Genomic DNA, 18,540 nt, shown 5'->3' on the forward strand with positions numbered 1-18,540 from the left:
TATATATATATATATATATATATATATATATATATATATATATATATATATATATATATATATATATATATAAGGCTCACAGGTGCCAGTCTCCAAACAGAGTCAGAGAATAAGTCAGTTAAGGAATCTTTTCTGTGGAAAGGCAGTGAAAGCATGTTGTTACTTGAAGCAGACCATATGCAAATTTGTGTGTGATTTTTTTACAAGCATGACTGTGCTGTGTGACTCTGCACTGATTATAAACATAATCATTACAGAGAAACCATAAAATTACATTAATGTTATTTAGTATTTAACACTACTGAGAAAGGTGTCAGTCACAATTATGTCATTGCTTCAATTGTGTCATTGTCACAATTGTGTCATTACAATTGTGCCGTCGTCACAATTGTTTCATTGTCATAATTGTTTTTCATGTAGCTAATGTAAATATGTTTTTTCAGAGAGTGGTTTTTCCAGCTGTCCCATGAGGTACTAAACCCCATGTATTGTTTATTTGAGTATGCCAACAAGAATAATTATTCCCTTCAAATTAACCCAGCCTCAGAAGTCAATCCTGATCATCTCACATACTTCAAGTTCATTGGCCGCTTCATTGCCATGGTGAGTATTTGGCTGTTGTTCAGATGATAGTGACTGGGACTCATGCCAACTTTGATTTTATTTCTTTATTATTATTATCATCATTATTATATTATTATTATTATTATTATTATTATTATTATTAGTAGTAGTAGTAGTAGTAGTAGTAGTAGTAGTAGTAGTAGTAGTAGTAGTATATTTTTCTACTTAACATAAAACATCACACTTCACTCTCACAAACCAATGCTTGTGTTTTGTATGCAAGAGCATATAAATTATGTGAAAGAATTTCTTCTAATGACTATTAGTTGAGACAGTGTACTCTCTATTACAGGCTCTTTACCATGGCAAGTTCATCTACTCGGGCTTTACCATGCCTTTCTACAAGCGGATGCTGAACAAAAAACTCACCATGAAGGACCTTGAATCCATTGACCCTGAGTTTTATAATTCTCTTTGCTGGATCAGAGACAACAACATAGAGGTAAATGATTGGTTTGACATATGTCACTGGGGAATATCATTATAGGTGGAGGGAGTTGGTGACCACACTATCCATCCAACTGTAATTTTGCAACTGAGGGAATGGTTAATGCTATCCGAGATGCAGTGTATTTTCTGAATGTTATTGAACAGGGCAAGGTGATTAGTGTTCTCTCCTCTCTGTCTTCCCATAATGAGACAAAGCTTAGATGAGATGAGGAAGGATGTGTGGGCAGGTGTTTCTTGAGATTGGTGTTTGTGAAAAGTTTTTGCCAAAAAAATAAGTACATGTCTGGAAATTCATAGGTTTAGAGAAAGTATATAACAAATTCAAGAGAATGAGAAAATGTTCTAGAAAGAAGTGAAGAGAATTAGGAAATGCCATATGGTAGTGAGGAACAGGTGAAAACAAAGAATGGTAGGATGTTGGTTTGGCAGAGACAGGGAGAGTATTTTGAGAAACTGCTGAATGTGGGGGAGGAGAGCGAGCCTCAGATTGGGGCATTCGGTAGATGTTAGAGATTTTATTCCAATATTCCATATATTCCAATAGAAATATTTATGTAATTGTGTATTATATTATAAACATTATTTTAGGTGAATGCAATGACTGTGGGGTTGTACTCCTTAGTGTAAGGGTGATAAAATGGTGGAGTGGAGGACTACTTGATATTAAAAAAAAAAAAAATGCTACCATGTCCACTTACTCGTAAGTATACAATTCGGAACATTGTGATTTGGAGCATTCACCTCCAGAACAAAAAAATCTAAGTCTCAACACACATGGATGCGATATGCATACTTCACACACTGAGGCTTAGTGGAGGCATTCATGTGTGGGGTCAGTTCACTGCCACCAGCACCAAGAAGTGCACAGGATTTACACACTTGGTGCTACCAGGATTTGTGTCACTGACCAAGATGGCAGTTGTCCAGTGTCACTTCTCCCCTTAAGTATTGAATTTTTCTCTAATTATTTTACCTTATATGGATGGCTATCTGTCAGGTTAGTGATAGAGAATAAGGGAGAGATGTTATGAAGTGTGATAATCAGATTAAAAAAGTAAGTTAAGTATAATATGTCTTTGTTACATAAATTCTGTTGATAATTAGTAGAGTCAAAGGGATATGTTTTTTCCTCTTAACAGGAAATTAGTTGCTATGTGGGAACTGTAAAGAAATTTTGTGGAGTTATTCCCTAGCACTGGGACTGGGTACTTTATTGTGAGGGTGTGGACTCTCTTCAGGTGTTTAGATTTTCCACAAGTGTTAATAGAATCACTGTACTAGGGGAGCGATATGAGGCAAGTATAATGGAGGAGGTGGTGCAGGCAGCAGTAAGGGAGATGAAAGATGGAAAAGCACCAGGTCTGGATGGATGTGCAGTGGTGTGTTTCAAGGCAGGTGGGATCATTGTGATAGGGTGGTTAGACTGTTAAACATACTCTAATCATGTGGACCTTTGATCAATTTTAAGCAAAGTTGAACTGTCTAAGGGTTGTACCAACACACTCAAAATAGGCATATATGTCATATTATAAACTTTATCTATTTTCAGGAATGTGGTTTGGAGATGACCTTCTGTACTGACTTTGAGGTCTTAGGCAAAATCACTGAAGTGGAACTGAAAACTGGTGGCAAGGACATCCAAGTCACTGAAGAAAACAAGGAGGAATACATAGAGTGAGGCCATGGAAGATTTTCTATTTCCATACATTTCTTTTTTCCATATAGTATTATAGAGTAATTCTGAGGGACCTCAAAGGTTTAGGCATGTTCAGGGAGACTTGCATCCTGTTGAACTACCATTAGATGAACAAAATCAACATTTGAGAATGAATAAAACCTTTTAAAAAAAAGTGGATTAATATTATTGTGCATCATATTCTTGCTTGATCTTTGTAATTTTTAAAGAAAAAAGATACATATTTTTTGCATGATAACAAAGAGAATGGTCAAAAGCAAGACATTATCCTTAAGGTAAAAGAGACAGACATTCACAATACTAATGAAAAACATGTAATCAGTTTTTAATCCTCTGTGCATCTTTCTATTTAAATGGCTTGAGTGAAAAGCATCAAAATTGACTGTGCATGTCCCTTGCAGGCTGATGATGCAGTGGAGATTAACCAGGGGACAGGAAGCCCAAACACGGTACTTCCTTGAGGGCTTTTCAGAAGTGGTACCGCTGGAGTGGCTCAAGTACTTTGATGAGAGGGAGCTGGAGCTCCTGCTGTGTGGCATGCAGGAAATAGATATCAATGACTGGCAGAAGCATACCATCTATCGTCACTATAACCGCTCCTCAAAACAGATCATCTGGTTCTGGCAGGTGTGTGCTTATTACTTTCTATATATCTACATACTTACCTGGTTGACATAGTCCTTAAATGAGGGTAGTTAAGACAACATGTCTTCCTACATACTTTCACTAGCAATCTACTCTCACATCTTGGGGCCTAGCTCTTTAGGGGAGAGGAGACTTGCTGTCATTTTATGAGTTAGTTACTCGGTAATAATTCATCTATGTACACATATATTAGACCGATACCTCTGCAAAGGGAAGTAGCAGAGATGGAGCATAGTCTCCCTTCTCCACACAACACATATCTTTCCCGAGGTTGATAGAATACTGGCACCATATTTCTCCTGCATATTTTTATTTCTTTAATGACAGAAGACACAATGGTCTGGTCTGCTTACCTTCAAGGAAGATCTGATCCTGGTATATAAATAGATTATTATTGTTGTATATATTGTGGTAGCTAGTGGGCTTGGCTGACAACTGAATGGTCATGGCTTCAAATCAAGGTCTGTGGTTAGGAGAGAGAGAGAGAGAGAGAGAGAGAGAGAGAGAGAGAGAGAGAGAGAGAGAGAGAGAGAGAGAGAGAGCAGGGGGGGGGGGTGCTGTTGTGAATGACTGGTTCATAACTATGGGTCTGTGGGTTGTGGTGGTGAGAGTGTGTGTGTGTATTTATTTACCTAGTTGTAATTTACAAGGTCTGAGGTATGCTCGTGTGGTCCTGTCTACACTTGTCCACTTTTTCCATATCTACACTTGTCCACCGTTCTAATCCCTCAAACTACCGTCCTATTGCTTTGATTTCCTGCCTATCTAAAGTTTCTGAGTCTATCCTCAACAGGAAGATTCTTAAACATCTATCACTTCACAACCTTCTATCTGATCGCCAGTATGGGTTCCTTCAAGGCCGCTCTACTGGTGATCTTCTGGCTTTCCTTACTGAGTCTTGGTCATCCTCTTTTAGAGATTTTGGTGAAACTTTTGCTGTTGCCTTGGACATATCAAAAGCTTTTGATAGAGTCTGGCACAAAGCTTTGATTTCCAAACTACCCTCCTACGGTTTCTATCCTTCTCTCTGTAACTTCATCTCAAGTTTCCTTTCTGACCGTTCTATTGCTGCTGTGGTAGACGGTCACTGTTCTCCTAAATCTATTAACAGTGGTGTTCCTCAGGGTTCTGTCCTGTCACCAACTCTCTTATTATTATTCATTAATGATCTTCTATACCAAACTTCTTGTCCTATCCACTCCTACGCTGATGATACCACCCTGCACTTTTCCACGTCTTTTCATAGACGTCCAACCCTTCAGGAGGTAAACATATCACGCAGGGAAGCCACAGAACGCCTGACTTCTGATCTTTCTAAAATTTCTGATTGGGGCAGAGCAAACTTGGTATTGTTCAATGCCTCAAAAACTCAATTCCTCCATCTATCAACTCGACACAACCTTCCAGACAACTATCCCCTCTTCTTCAATGACACTCAACTGTCCCCCTCTTCTACACTTAACATCCTCGGTCTGTCCTTTACTTATAATCTGAACTGGAAACTTCATATCTCATCTCTAGCTAAAACAGCTTCTATGAAGTTAGGTGTTCTGAGACGTCTCTGCCAGTTTTTCTCACCCCCCCAGCTGCTAACTCTGTACAAGGGCCTTATCCATCCATGTATGGAGTATGCTTCACACGTCTGGGGGGTTCCACTCATACTGCTCTTCTAGACAGGGTGGAATCAAAAGCTTTTCGTCTCATCAACTCCTCTCCTCTAACTGACTGTCTTCAGCCTCTCTCTCACTGCCGCAATGTTGCATATCTAGCTGTCTTCTACTGCTATTTTCATGCTAACTGCTCTTCTGATCTTGCTAACTGCATGCCTCCCCTCCTTCCGTGGCCTCGCTGCACAAGACTTTCTTCTTTCTCTCACCCCTATTCTGTCCACCTCTCTAATGCAAGAGTTAACCAGTATTCTCAATCATTCATCCCTTTCTCTGGTAAACTCTGGAACTCCCTGCCTGCTTCTGTATTTCCACCTTCCTATGACTTGAATTCCTTCAAGAGGGAGGTTTCAAGACACTTATCCACCAATTTTTGACCACTGCCTTGACCCTTTTACGGGACTGGCATTTCAGTGGGCATTTTTTTTATTGATTTTTGTTGCCCTTGGCCAGTGTCCTTACATAAAAAAAAAAAAAATAATATAATATATATATATATATATATATATATATATATATATATATATATATATATATATATATATATATATATATATATATATATATATATATAATAATAATAATGAATAGTTGTAAATGTATAGTTTTATAATTAGAATTATGTTTAATTAACGTTATTTGTCTACTTTCAGTTTGTGATAGAAACAGACAATGAGAAGCGTGCAAGATTGCTCCAGTTTGTGACAGGGACATGTCGGGTTCCTGTTGGAGGCTTTGCAGAACTTATGGGTAAGTAATTGTGTTTCTGTAATTCTTTAATTTTTTTTTGGAGTCAAAATCTGTGCTATCTATGTACACCAGGTAAATATCAACCAACCATAAATAATAGTAGTTGAGACAAGGCACCCATACACATTACCATGTTGTAACCTCTAAGTTTCTTTAAGGATTGAGGAGCATTCCCCACTGACCATTTTGTGTAAGAATCATTTGTTTACATTACTGGGTCTCTGCATCAGGGCCTAATAGCCAAACTGTTATTACTGCAAGATAACATACTCTTAATAAGAAAACAAAGCAGTTCATGATGATCTGCATGTAATAGCCATATTCCTTTCTGGCTTGCTCTGGGGCAGTAAAAGTAAACATCTCAGCATACATGTGACTTCCATCATGGTGAAGATTGACTCAAGCAACCTAAAGGATACCTAGTCTTCTTTACATATCTTACAGGATTTGGATGTGGTGGCAGGCATCTTCCAAGGAAGTATGGACTTGTTCCTTAAATGAGATTCTGGAAGATTAAGTTTTGAAATTTCCTTTATTGAGAGAATGTCTCCATCAAAATTACTTGCCTTCTATTTGTTTCATGTATTAACTTTTTTTTATTTCCACCTCCTGTCTCTGCTTCTCTTCTCTACGTCAGTTATTGTAGCAGGAAGAGATATCCTTTCACCTGCAACATGCATGTTAAGATAAATAATTGCCATCAAATACATTGTTGGTTAGCTGAGAAATAATAGAGGAGAGAGATGAAGGAATGTGATTGTGGTTTCTTGAGAGATTATTTTGCAGTGTCAGTGTTTTAAACATATTCATGGAAGTACATATTTGACATTGTGCAAGTACATAACTTTCTGCTTTTTATGGTACTTCAAGATTCTTGCACCTCCAGTCCCTAGCTGCTTCAGACTGCATAAGATGGTTCATTACCCCCTATAGACTGACAGCATTGCATTAGCTCACTTTGTCAAAGACATGCCTCTTGCCCTACTAAATGCTTAGTCCCCTGTAATGACAGTTCCTTGATCCTACGTCTCCATTCCTTCCTTGGCCTTTCTCTTGCTGTTGTCACAGTCTACTTCAGATTTATATGTTCTTTTCTCTCCCATTTCTACCTATATGACCACATAACAGTTTCTGGTTTACTTTCTCCAACAAGCTCATTCAACTCTGATATGTATTCTAAAGAAATATGAAAAGCTAAAAGCAAAATTGCTTTTGTTCACAGCATTCTTCCTTTGGTTCCTTTATTAAAGTAGAAGTACAGTAAATGGGATGGTTATATATTAAAAAAAAAAAAAACTATCTCTTAAAACAAGTTCCCTGTTCTATATTTGAGTTTTGGGATATTGTTATATAAAGATTGTTTTGAATATGATTTTGTGCACTGAAAGGTGCAGGCACTTCTGTTGGGCTCACAGCTGATTAATTCTAATTTGGATGAGTATTCCTATACTTAAATGTTCACGATCAAGAAATCTGCATATAATCTTTTGAAATCAAGACCATTTGAGCCTCCACCTTTCATGGTGCACAAAATATTGATATTATAACTTATTAAACCATTCCTTTCACCTTGCAGGAAGCAATGGACCACAGAAATTCTGCATTGAGAAGGTTGGGAAAGAGACTTGGCTACCTCGTTCTCATACATGCTTCAACCGTCTAGACTTGCCTCCATACAAGTCTTATGAGCAGTTGGTGGAAAAGCTCACTTTTGCCATTGAAGAGACAGAGGGCTTTGGCCAGGAGTAGTGATCCCAGCATCTGTGAGCATGAGCGGATTATTTAATGGGTGTAAATATGTATGTGCATTGGGTAGGTCATACCAAGTATTTACAAAGTATGCTTTTGCATATATATATATATATATATATATATATATATATATATATATATATATATATATATATATATATATATATTTCTATTGGCCACACTGATGATCTGTCACAATATAGTTTGTTAACCCAATCTTATCCTACCCAGGTTGTGTCATACCAGCCAACTTGAATACCTGGTTGGTTCCTATTAATAAAAGATAAGTTTATGATTAATTTGTCATAATATTTTCTTTTCCAATATGTTTGGGGAAGGCATTATTATATGGATTGATATTGTTACGTTTTATCTTTATCCAAAGAATATGTTATTAGCTCATGGGAGAGAGTCTTGGAAGTTGTATTATAAGCTGTATAAAAGATTTAGACTTTTATGCTTGACTATGCTTCAGTCCTAGACATAATTCATCAGTGACTAGAATGACAAGATTTTTACAATGTTCATTTAACATATTTTACCACAGCAGCAACACATAAGTCACGGCACTCACACCCTTGACTAGGGGAGATGGCTAGTTTGGGCACTTTGTCATATATTTCAACCGACCAGATGATGACAACCTTCCTGACCCTATCCCATGCTGCTGTTACTTTATAGTGATTATTGTTGATTATTTGGGCCTGGAGTGATATGCTCATCCTTTTGATGACCATCTGTGTTGAAGAAAGTTATTTTATCTGTAATTGTTGGAGAGTTTCTAGAGCAAGTTCCCCAAAGTAATCGAAGCAGCTTCTGCATTTCCCATAAGTCTTCCTTACTTCCCTTCCAGCTGTGTTACAGTCTAATGCTTCTTATCTCCACCACATTTCTCTAAGGAAATTACAATTGTTTGATTTATTATTTCCCATGGTGGGCAGTGATACTTGGTGTTTGTGATAACTCATGACCTATGAGTGGTGTTTGAGTGCAGTATGAACTGTATTGACATAGTACATTAATAACAATTTAGGAAAAGTCCAAGTCTTTGTTATTTGTGAAAGCTCTCTCTCTCTCTCTCTCTCTCTCTCTCTCTCTCTCTCTCTCTCTCTCTCTCTCTCTCTCTCTCTCTCTCTCTCTCTCTCTCTCTCTCTCTCTCTCTCTCTCTCTCTCTCTCTCTCTCTCTCTCTCTCTCTCTCTCGTTCCTGTATACAGAAAATAGCAACATAGGTGGCATTATGTAGCTACATAATACCACACCTTAGAATACTTTTCAAATACACAGATTCCCTCTTTGTTTCAAAAACCGACTGGTTATCCATTGAAATTGAGCACACCTATGTCAGACATGTACAGTACATCCTCTTGTAATATGTAAACATAAGATTAATTATTTCTAGTTACATTTTTATTGGTGATATAATTATGATGAAGCATGAATATAACAGTGGAAGTGTGAGTTTTTTTTAACTTCTCAGATCTCACTCAGCCGGCTATAAGGGGGATGGAGTGCATGTCTTACACAGATGTGCTGTTTTAGTGGGTGACCATTGTGACAAACAGGAAAAAAAAAGGGGATGTGTGTGTCTATTCAAGAAGTGCACTGGAAGGTGGACTCTGTATGTTTTCCAGATTTTGTATGTTTTCCAGATTTTGAGTTGTTGCTATTCTCTACATACATGGGCCCCAGTTCAAATACACAAAGCTGTTTTCTGTGGAATGAGTTGGGTAAAACAAATCTGGAGTACTGAATTATTTGAAGCAAACAGAAAATATTGGCCATACCACAGTAATTTTATAAAATTGAATCTACTTTGGAAATTTTGTAATATTTTACAGTTTGTTGTGATATATAAAGGACGTTTGATGACCTGTAATGTTTAAACCTCAGCTATATATGGTTGCAATACTGAATGTACATAAAGGATATGAAGGACAATTTAAAGCTTGTACACAGGAAAAGAAATGAGTGTTTACATTTAAGTACCTACACGTATATGTGTGGATGTCCTTGCGAGGTATGTGTTTGTGCATGAGTGCATGTGTGCATGACTGACGTGTATGCATAGTATGTGCACATGTGTACCTTTGTCCAGCAAAAAATCTCTTGAAGTGATGACTGATAACCTTACACTTACACACTCACACATATGTATCAGTAAATATTATTTGATACATTTCACAGTCATTAGAGTCTTACGATTCCATTCTGTAAAGAACAGGAACCACTAAGAAGGGATCTACAATTCCCATGTCAGTCCTAGAAAATTCCTTAATATGATGGTGCATTCAGATTTTACATAAAGAACACTAAAGAGAGAGAAAAGGGAAAATTTTTTACGAATCTTGACTGTCAGGACACAACAGTGCACATAATCCGTCTCTCCCTCCCTCACTTCTACGAGTCATGATGCAAGAGGTTAGAGGTAATCACTAGATATTCAGGACTTTCAGCAAATTTGATGCAGGTCTCCAACCTCATTACTCCAAATTAGATAGGGTTTAATGTTTTCCATAAATATTGAGCACTAAATGACCTTAAGTATGCTATCACTCACTCTATATACCAGGCTAATAATCCCACATGGGATGCCCCAGACAAAGCACCACACACAAGCAAACAATGTTAAGCATAAATCAATATTAAAATGATGTAACTAAAATATAGACAGATGCTGGTATTAAAAGTATTTTTCACATGAAGTAGTTTGAACCGAGATCTCAAAATTAAAAAACCCTGCCCATCTTTATAAGCTAATAACAGCCAACAAGGAAACATTTTTAACAATATATTTCACACTAAGTCCTATTTTTTCTATGTAACATTTTGTCACCCTTTCAGCAAACCATAAAAAAATGGACAAAAATTACAATATACATGTATGTCATTATATTTTCTGTTTACATGGGTGGATATGCAATGATAGTTACAGTCATCATTTCACTTTTCTTTTTCTTTCTTTGCTGAGTGTACACATGCATGTATTTGAACTCAGGAAGCATGTCAGATCAGGTTAATTTCATGAATTTTCATTTTTTTCATTTACAACTGGATGAAATGGTTTTAATCTCTCTCTCTCTCTTTCTTTCTCTCTCTCTCTCTCTCTCTCTCTCTCTCTATCTCTCTCTCTCTCTCTCTCTCTCTCTCTCTCTCTCTCTCTCTCTCTCTCTCTCTCTCTCTCTCTCTCTCTCTCTCTCTCTCTCTCTCTCTCTCTCTCTCTCTCTCTCTCTCTCTCTCTCTCACCACTGTATTTTGTGATGATAAATATTAATGTGGATAAACTCCTTCCTATTGTAATATGATGCATGAAATATTTTCTGAACACTGACCACATCAGTTGGATGTAATTTAGATGCCTCATATCAAAAGTTTCTGAATTATACATACAATTCTTGTTAATTAGAGAGGAGGCAAAGAAATCTGGAAAGAAATAATTCAGCAAGATTGTGGAACTGTGAATATTTCCTTAATAATCAGTCATTTAATTTCCTAAATTTTGAAATGGTTTTCTTAATTGAAGAGGATATTGTATACCAGCATAGTTTTCAACAATCTTGCTGTGCTTTCTTGTAACTGAACAGTTAAAGAGTTTATTTAAGAATGTCATAGTATAAAAATGAAAGCTTTATTGAGGAAATATCAAATCAAGGCCTCAAACTTTTCCTCATGGATTGTCACTTTCAGTTAATTAATATTTCCCTCCTTCAAAAGCTTCTTTGTTAGTAAGGTTGTTCACAAGCCTCCAGAAAACTCAAGATTGCACTATGAAATAGGTTAACTACAAAGAAGAAGCACTTCATTATTGATTTATTATGATTTTAGTTTTCCGATTACTCATTTTCATCATAATCTTTAGTTAACCGCAACTTTGAGTTTCATGTACTGGACTTATGATTGCTAACTGCATCTTCCAAGGCAAAGAACTTGGAACTTATATTGTATAGTCCTATCTGTTATAACCTGGCACACATCACACACCTCGTCTTCATATCCAAGGGCAAACTGTTCATGGTGCAAATTTCACCCTGCCTGTGACAGCCATGGACAGTAACAGTGAGCTTCTCATGAACAGTATGACAGATTTCTAGAGAAAGCACCTAATACCCAGTCTTTGCATCCTCTGAATAAATAGGTAGTAAGTGATCAGTAAGAAATTCCACTCAGGAAATTATTATATTGCTATTATGAACAAGTGGGAAGAGACTTTATGTGTTATGTTTTCTGAATGAATCTTCAACACAAGTAGATAATTGATATAGAAGTAACATTATCTGAATGGAACTCAATCAAACTACTAAATAGCAAGACGTCAAACAAGAATGCAAGTAATGTGACGAGTCAGTTACTATCAGGTGAAAATTTGTTTTTCCAGCAATATTGCATGTTGTGGGCTAAGTGTGCGCAAGTGCTTCATCACTGCTACTTTTCAGTACATTTTGGTAACTAACAGTATTACCATAACTGGGCATGTTAATGAAAAAATTTATCACGATAACTGATAAATCGAATGATAAGCTTATTAGCACTAACTGATAATCGATAACTGGCAATAAATTTATTGCCTGAAAACTGATAACCAATAAATCAATAAATCCAAAATTCTGATACTAGTGATAATGATATTGATATTTTAAATGAAAAAGTTAATAAATCCAAATCTTTATTTTTTTATCTTAGAAAACACTGAAAAATCTTTGAATTCTTCAATGTTTATCCTGTCTTCACCAATGAAAAGTACTGTTTTAAGTAAAATAACTACATTTAATTCTGAATGTTCAGAACTTAAACATGCTCATGTTTCAAAAACTAAAAGTATCGATTATTGCTAGTTTGGAACCAAAAGTATCAGTGATACCAATGAATTGATAACATAGGAAAAATAGTTATCGAATAACCTAATACCATTATTGCAATTATTTATTGCAATAAAGCCCACCTATGAACTTTACCTATCCCTTTCTCTTATGTTTGTGATATTGCATACTTACATCATTTGCATCTAAAAGCAATGACTACCATAGTTTCACTACCACTTTATTATTTAAAATTCAGACAAGATTATTTACAGAGAAACCACTGCTATTGTATGTGTGTGTGTGTGTGTGAGTGCATGCATGTGTGTGTGAACATATGTACACATTACTATTTTACATTTTCAAAAATTTGCTTTTTGTCTTGTCATGGCTACATGTGAGGCATGTATAATAACATTGTTAATTTTTTCCCTACACAGATACTGGGAAATCTTCCTTTTGCAGCACATCTTGCTGATATTGTTTTGATGCTGGTGTGTGTGTGTGTGTGTGTGTGTGTGTGTGTGTGTGTGTGTGTGTGTGAAAACTTTACCACAGTTCTTGTATAATAGAGATACAAAATGTTTTGTTGAAGTTATTACTTCATAATCAAAATGTGTGTCTTGTTTCTTGATATATATAAGGGATACATTCTTGCTGCTTTCTTAGACACTAAATAAACCTTTGTTTTAATTTGAATATTTTTGAGAGAAAAGGAAATTTTATTCAAATTTGTGGAATTCTGGGTCATTTGCAGGTTGTTGCAATTACTGTAAATTCCATGCTGACTGGCACCTGATACAGCATGCTGGCTATCTTGATTTTCCAGCAGACTGAGTAGAAGTCAATCTGATTTACTGAAACAATAGCAGACTGCACTCACATGACTTAATAAATTTTATCAACTCTTAGTTGTGACACTGCTGTCCTCTTTCCACTACATAGCAACACAAGTTTACTTCACCCTCAATTTTCATAAATACAAGGGGTTTGTGAGTTTTCATTTGCATTGTTCTGGAATTTGTGCAAAATTTGTGAATCTCATAGCACATGATACTAGCAACACTGTATAAGTGTGTTTGTTTCTGTTATTTTTTGTGAGGAGATCATCTTTACCATTGTTACTCAAACAAAAAAGTCTCCCTCTTATTCATTCAATCCATTCTCAGTCAGGTTCTCCGGTAATATGGCTTTAAAGGTGATGTCTAAGAGGCACTGAAGTTTTCTCCCATTTTCAGTATTACCTACTTGATTTTCTAATCCTACTTTTTAATACAATTGTGATTATGAATGAGTTATTTTCCTTAAAAATTATTCATAAATAAAAAATTCAGAAATTAGGCTCACTCTTAGATTATGATTTTAGTCATGGTAAATTTTCAATGTCTGAGATCAATTTTTACTTGTAAATGCAGATTCATAAGTGAGAACAGGACAAAACTATTATTAAATATTTGTCAGTTGTGCTTCAGACTAAGGAAGGACTCGCATGAACACTGGTTGTTAATTGGAAAAAAGTGTAAAAGCAGCAGGTTCTGAAAAGATATGACCTGCATATGATACTAGAGAGAATCTATGAAAGCTGTTAGGAAAATACACAAAAATGATGAAACTTAGGAAAAGGTAAACTTGTATGATGTGAACTTGCAAACCCCAAGTATTTTAACTATTCCATGATTGTTGTCAAGATAGCATCTCATATTATCAGGCTTAGTTGAGATCTGACATTACATTGTATGCCATGGAATATTTTCTCTCAATGATGATTAAAAAATTATATATATATATATATATATATATATATATATATATATATATATATATATATATATATATATATATATATATATATATATATATATATATATATATATATATATATATATATATGGGTGTGTATGGCTCCTTCAGACCATTGCAGCAAAAACTACATCTGTTTTTTTGCTAAAGTTTACTAGTTTTCACTATTCACTAAGAACTCTCTTAAGCTTTGCACCATGAGCTTTGATACTGTTTAGAACATTTTATCCAACATTATATCCTTCCTTGAATTAATGTAATGCTTCCAATCCCCTTTCTTCAGCCTATAACATATCCTCAGCTTTTGCTTAAGGTGGAGAAAACATGCATATTTTTATGGGGATTCTATGATATATAGCTTGACATACAATAGATACTCACACTGCTGGCTCTAAGACTGCTGTTGAAGAATATAAATGAGGCTGAATAGCACTAAATGGTGTACCTGTGATGTATTTATTTCTACTTTTAGTTATAGTTATTTATTCATTAATCATATTAATTTCTTTATATATATATATTTTTTTTTTGTCTTGAACTGTAATATAAAGTGTGTGGGTGCTGGTTAGCTGGAAATTTGCTGTAATAATGCCATGGAATGATATACTTGTTCAAGTATGTAGGATTTTTCTCCCTCCAGTTCTTGAAACTAAGTGGGCCTCTTGTATGTTAGCAATGAGCAAGCAAGGAATGCGTTCATGTCCAGAAAAGAAGGCTTTTTTTTTTCTGATTAATGACCGACAGTACTCTGTAAAGTTTAATGGCTAGGTTGAGTCCATCAAGCTGGGAAAGCAGTGTTAACGTTTACATCCCTTTGGCACAATGACAAATAATTTAAAGGTGTTGCATAATTCAGTGCATTTTTTCAAATTTCATAATTTACTCATATCGGTTGAAACAAAGTGGAAAATGTTCTGTCATTCAATATTTTAAGTTCTAATTTCACAAATTTGTTACCTTTTATAACTAAAACATGAGCAGGGGATATTTGATATCTATTGTTCAGATTTAAAGGGCCATCAGCTTTCTGTGGAGTACCTTATGTTATTTTGAATAAATGCCTAAGAAGACCACTCAGCACTTATATTGGCTGCAGCTGCACTTATGATATTATGACTGAATAATATACATCCATTTTGGTGATGCTGGTAATGATCAGCCAGTGAAGAACTTGTATTCTCAGCTATAGTTGTGTTTATTGAAATTTTCACAAGATGTACTTAAAATTTGTGTTCCACAAGTGATATAGTTAATAAGGCATTGAACAACTTGAATGTTCACCTGGAAAATTTATACTACAATTGTGGCACATAAAGGTAGAGGAGCACTGCTGGCCACTGGTTTGGTATTTGTCACTGGTTCAGGTCTTGATATTTACGTAAAGGAATGCATTGGGGTAGCCTTGAATCATTAGTATCCAGTGGTCTGTTTTATTGCTAGTTAAGTGCATTTCTAAACACTAAGCTATACAGTTGGAACACATAAATGGTGATGCACAGGTTTTTGATGACATGAGGCTGCATGGAATTTTGTCTCCCTTTGCATCTGGGTCTGGCCATACATCACTGTCATCATGGTTGTTATAATACATCATGCTGCCACTGTCCCAAAGCCAGTCAAAATTTGCAAGTGTGCCTCATTCCCGGCCAAGTCAGGACAACACATGCCTGTATATAGTGTAATATACCCCTCCTTTTTGTTTTTCTTTTTACATTCATAACCAAGGATTTATGTATATACTGTGATAGTTAGGTAAGTCAGTGATGAAGCTGTATGTTCCAAGAAGGTATTAGCAAGATTTTTCTTGAGAAATGCAAAATATTTTTAATAGTCTTGATTCTCTTGTTTCCTCATACATTCTCTGTACAGTGGAAACTGCCAATTGGTTCTCAAAAGTCTGAGACTGAGAGATGTTGTCTGGGCAAATTGTCAACTAGAAAGCTTATGGGAGAAGTGATATGAAATGTTCAGATCTTCCTCACTCAACAAATGAAAGTATGGTGGCATCATAACATTAGCCTTCTTCATCAAATAGTTATTTCCTTCTTTGATAATGTTCAGTCTTCTGTCCATATATTTTATATTATGCATTACTCAAACTTTGATCAATTGGATATTTATGCAGTTATCTTAGTCACTACCTATATGCTTTAGTTTTCACATTATTTAAGTTTTGGGGTCCAATTCCAGTAGGTTGAAAAATGTTAGTTTTGGTCTCTTGATTGGCACCAAAACATTACACAGTACACTAGTGAGTATAGAATGCAATCTTATGTATTTTCCTGGTATCTGTTGTTCCTTGTGGCTTCACGTGGCTGTTTAGTTCAGGCAACTCAATTGTTGTATATCAGCAGTTTTGACAACGGCTGCATTATGTGTCAGAGTAAAATATTTGAAATAATTATATATTTGATTATATACTGCATTCAGTTTTGTTTGCAGTACCAACTCTTATTTTCCATAATAAATATTATCGCTGTGTATATATTATATAATATCTGGATATGTAAATAAAGTGTAATCCACAAGATGGCTTTCACTCACTGATACATATTAAATATCTCGCATTTTTTTTTTTATTATGTAGGAGAGACACTGGCCAAGGGCAACAATGATAACTAGTTGTGCTCTTAACAGTGAGTACATTACATAGCGGCAATCGCATCGCGGTGGTATATTTTCCTGTGGGAGGAGTATGTCACCTTAATATGTATTATTTAAATATCAAGAACCATTGGTTAAAAAAAAAAATAAATAAATAAATAAAAATAAAAATTGAATATATAATTAAATGAAACACAACTTAAATAAATAAATAGACATATAAGCTGAGGTCAAATTTGTGTTCGAAAAAAAGGTCGTTTAGTCTAGTGGTATGTGGATGCACGATGTGTTCACGTGATTAGCGGTGTGGGAAGGGGATTAGGTGTTCCCTCCAGAGAGAGAGAGAGAGAGAGAGAGAGAGAGTAGTCTGATAAATCATTATGAAATACTTATGTGGAGCAGGAGATACACTCCAACTTTTATTCAGATTTCCTGGGAATATTACATCAAGAATGATGACAGGTGTGGAGAAAAGCAGGATAAAAGGAATGGATGCATGGCAGGAGATAAGCGGAAGATTATTGTTAACATGTAGGATGAAAATAAGACAAAAACAAAACTATATATATATATATATATATATATATATATATATATATATATATATATATATATATATATATATATATATATATATATATATATATATATATATATATATATATATATATATATATACCAGCAAAGTAAAGAATGACAAAGATATCATGGCAGAAGAGCGAATCTCTGTAAGTAAAGACAATGGCAGAACATTAAAGAACGACAGTTGCGATAAGAATTACATGACTAGTGTTGGTTCTTAAACTTTTTTTTATTTATTTATTTTAATGTTCTCAACTGAACGTATTTTATTCTTTGCTTTATTCTTTGATTGGCGGCGCTTCATGTAGGAACACAAAGGTGCGGAATCTACTTGGTCCTTTTCAACACGACGACACCAACACATTTTTTGGGTTCTAACTAAGAAAAGACGGAAGCCAGAACTGTAAATGCTATATATTTGCTGCGAGAGGCCGGTAACGTACTTCATGGGTGGGGATGCCCAACCCCTGTCCGTCCTGGTAGTACGTCCGTCTCCGCAGGGGCCCGCGTCGGGATACGACTCTGGGATTTCCAGGTCACTGTCTTTTCTTTGTTCTCGTCAGGGTGCGAGTGATTTGCCCTCCGCAGCGCCTCGGTGGACACGACCCTGAACTTGGCATTACGGTGGGGCAGAGATTATGATGAATGTTCCAAAAGGGAGTCTGATGAATGGCCCACACAGCAGTACACCAGGGTCAAGTCAAATAAATGTTATAGTTTATTGACTTTAGTGCGAAAAGTTACGAGTCACTGTTTACTGGCTTCTCGGTGCCGCAAGCCGCTCCAGGGCACAGTGCGGCGGTCAGTGTCCGGCTGCTTAGCATTTCAGCTCCTATATAAGCCTGCGGTGGACACAACTTCGGCCACTTGTAAGGAACTGAAGGTAGATGCTGAGCATCTCGGTGAAATATCAAAGCTAGCTTCTGATACTCACAATGAATCTCTTGCATATCAGGCATTTTCATCAAAACAGTAATATTCCAGATGCAGTGGTGCTACGTGGCGGCAGTGGCGGTAATGGTGGTGCATTCAGAGGCCTTCCACCACCACCACCACCATCATCATCGCCCGGGTGTGGCTGCTTTGGCCTTTGTCGGGGTTGGTGTCTGTTGCCCTTCGCTCACCTTGGCAATGACTTGACCTGTTGCATTTAGCGTATTTCCCCCTCGCCTCTCT

The 18,540-nt window shown here is 36.0% G+C and overlaps 2 protein-coding genes and 1 long non-coding RNA gene across 10 annotated transcripts in view; 2 read left to right on the top strand and 1 right to left on the bottom strand.

Annotated features, from left to right (window-relative positions):
* The window catches only part of LOC135099978 (E3 ubiquitin-protein ligase Su(dx)-like), a 43,069-nt gene extending 26,363 nt beyond the window's left edge, over positions 1 to 16,706 (top strand). For all 6 annotated transcript variants that reach the window (XM_064002770.1, XM_064002772.1, XM_064002773.1 and 3 more), the window contains 6 exons: positions 444 to 603; positions 917 to 1,066; positions 2,624 to 2,748; positions 3,172 to 3,397; positions 5,736 to 5,832; positions 7,409 to 16,706. In XM_064002770.1, the coding sequence (XP_063858840.1) occupies positions 444 to 603; positions 917 to 1,066; positions 2,624 to 2,748; positions 3,172 to 3,397; positions 5,736 to 5,832; positions 7,409 to 7,581 (931 nt within the window). In that variant the 3' untranslated portion in view covers positions 7,582 to 16,706. The remainder of the gene's footprint in view (positions 1 to 443; positions 604 to 916; positions 1,067 to 2,623; positions 2,749 to 3,171; positions 3,398 to 5,735; positions 5,833 to 7,408) is intronic.
* LOC135099987 (uncharacterized) overlaps positions 6,360 to 18,540 on the bottom strand; it is a 23,537-nt gene continuing 11,356 nt past the window's right edge. For all 3 annotated transcript variants that reach the window (XR_010268471.1, XR_010268472.1, XR_010268473.1), the window contains exons 3-4: positions 7,402 to 7,593; positions 6,360 to 6,499 (exon numbers count right to left, since the gene is read on the bottom strand). This is a non-coding gene — a long non-coding RNA (uncharacterized LOC135099987). The remainder of the gene's footprint in view (positions 6,500 to 7,401; positions 7,594 to 18,540) is intronic.
* Positions 18,328 to 18,540, top strand: part of LOC135099984 (uncharacterized) — a 2,164-nt gene continuing 1,951 nt past the window's right edge. The window contains exon 1 of the mRNA XM_064002786.1: positions 18,328 to 18,462. Within this exon, the coding sequence (XP_063858856.1) occupies positions 18,349 to 18,462 (114 nt within the window). The 5' untranslated portion in view covers positions 18,328 to 18,348. The remainder of the gene's footprint in view (positions 18,463 to 18,540) is intronic.

Source organism: Scylla paramamosain, chromosome 4, assembly GCF_035594125.1.
Source record: "Scylla paramamosain isolate STU-SP2022 chromosome 4, ASM3559412v1, whole genome shotgun sequence".
Taxonomy (NCBI): Eukaryota; Metazoa; Arthropoda; class Malacostraca; order Decapoda; family Portunidae; genus Scylla; species Scylla paramamosain.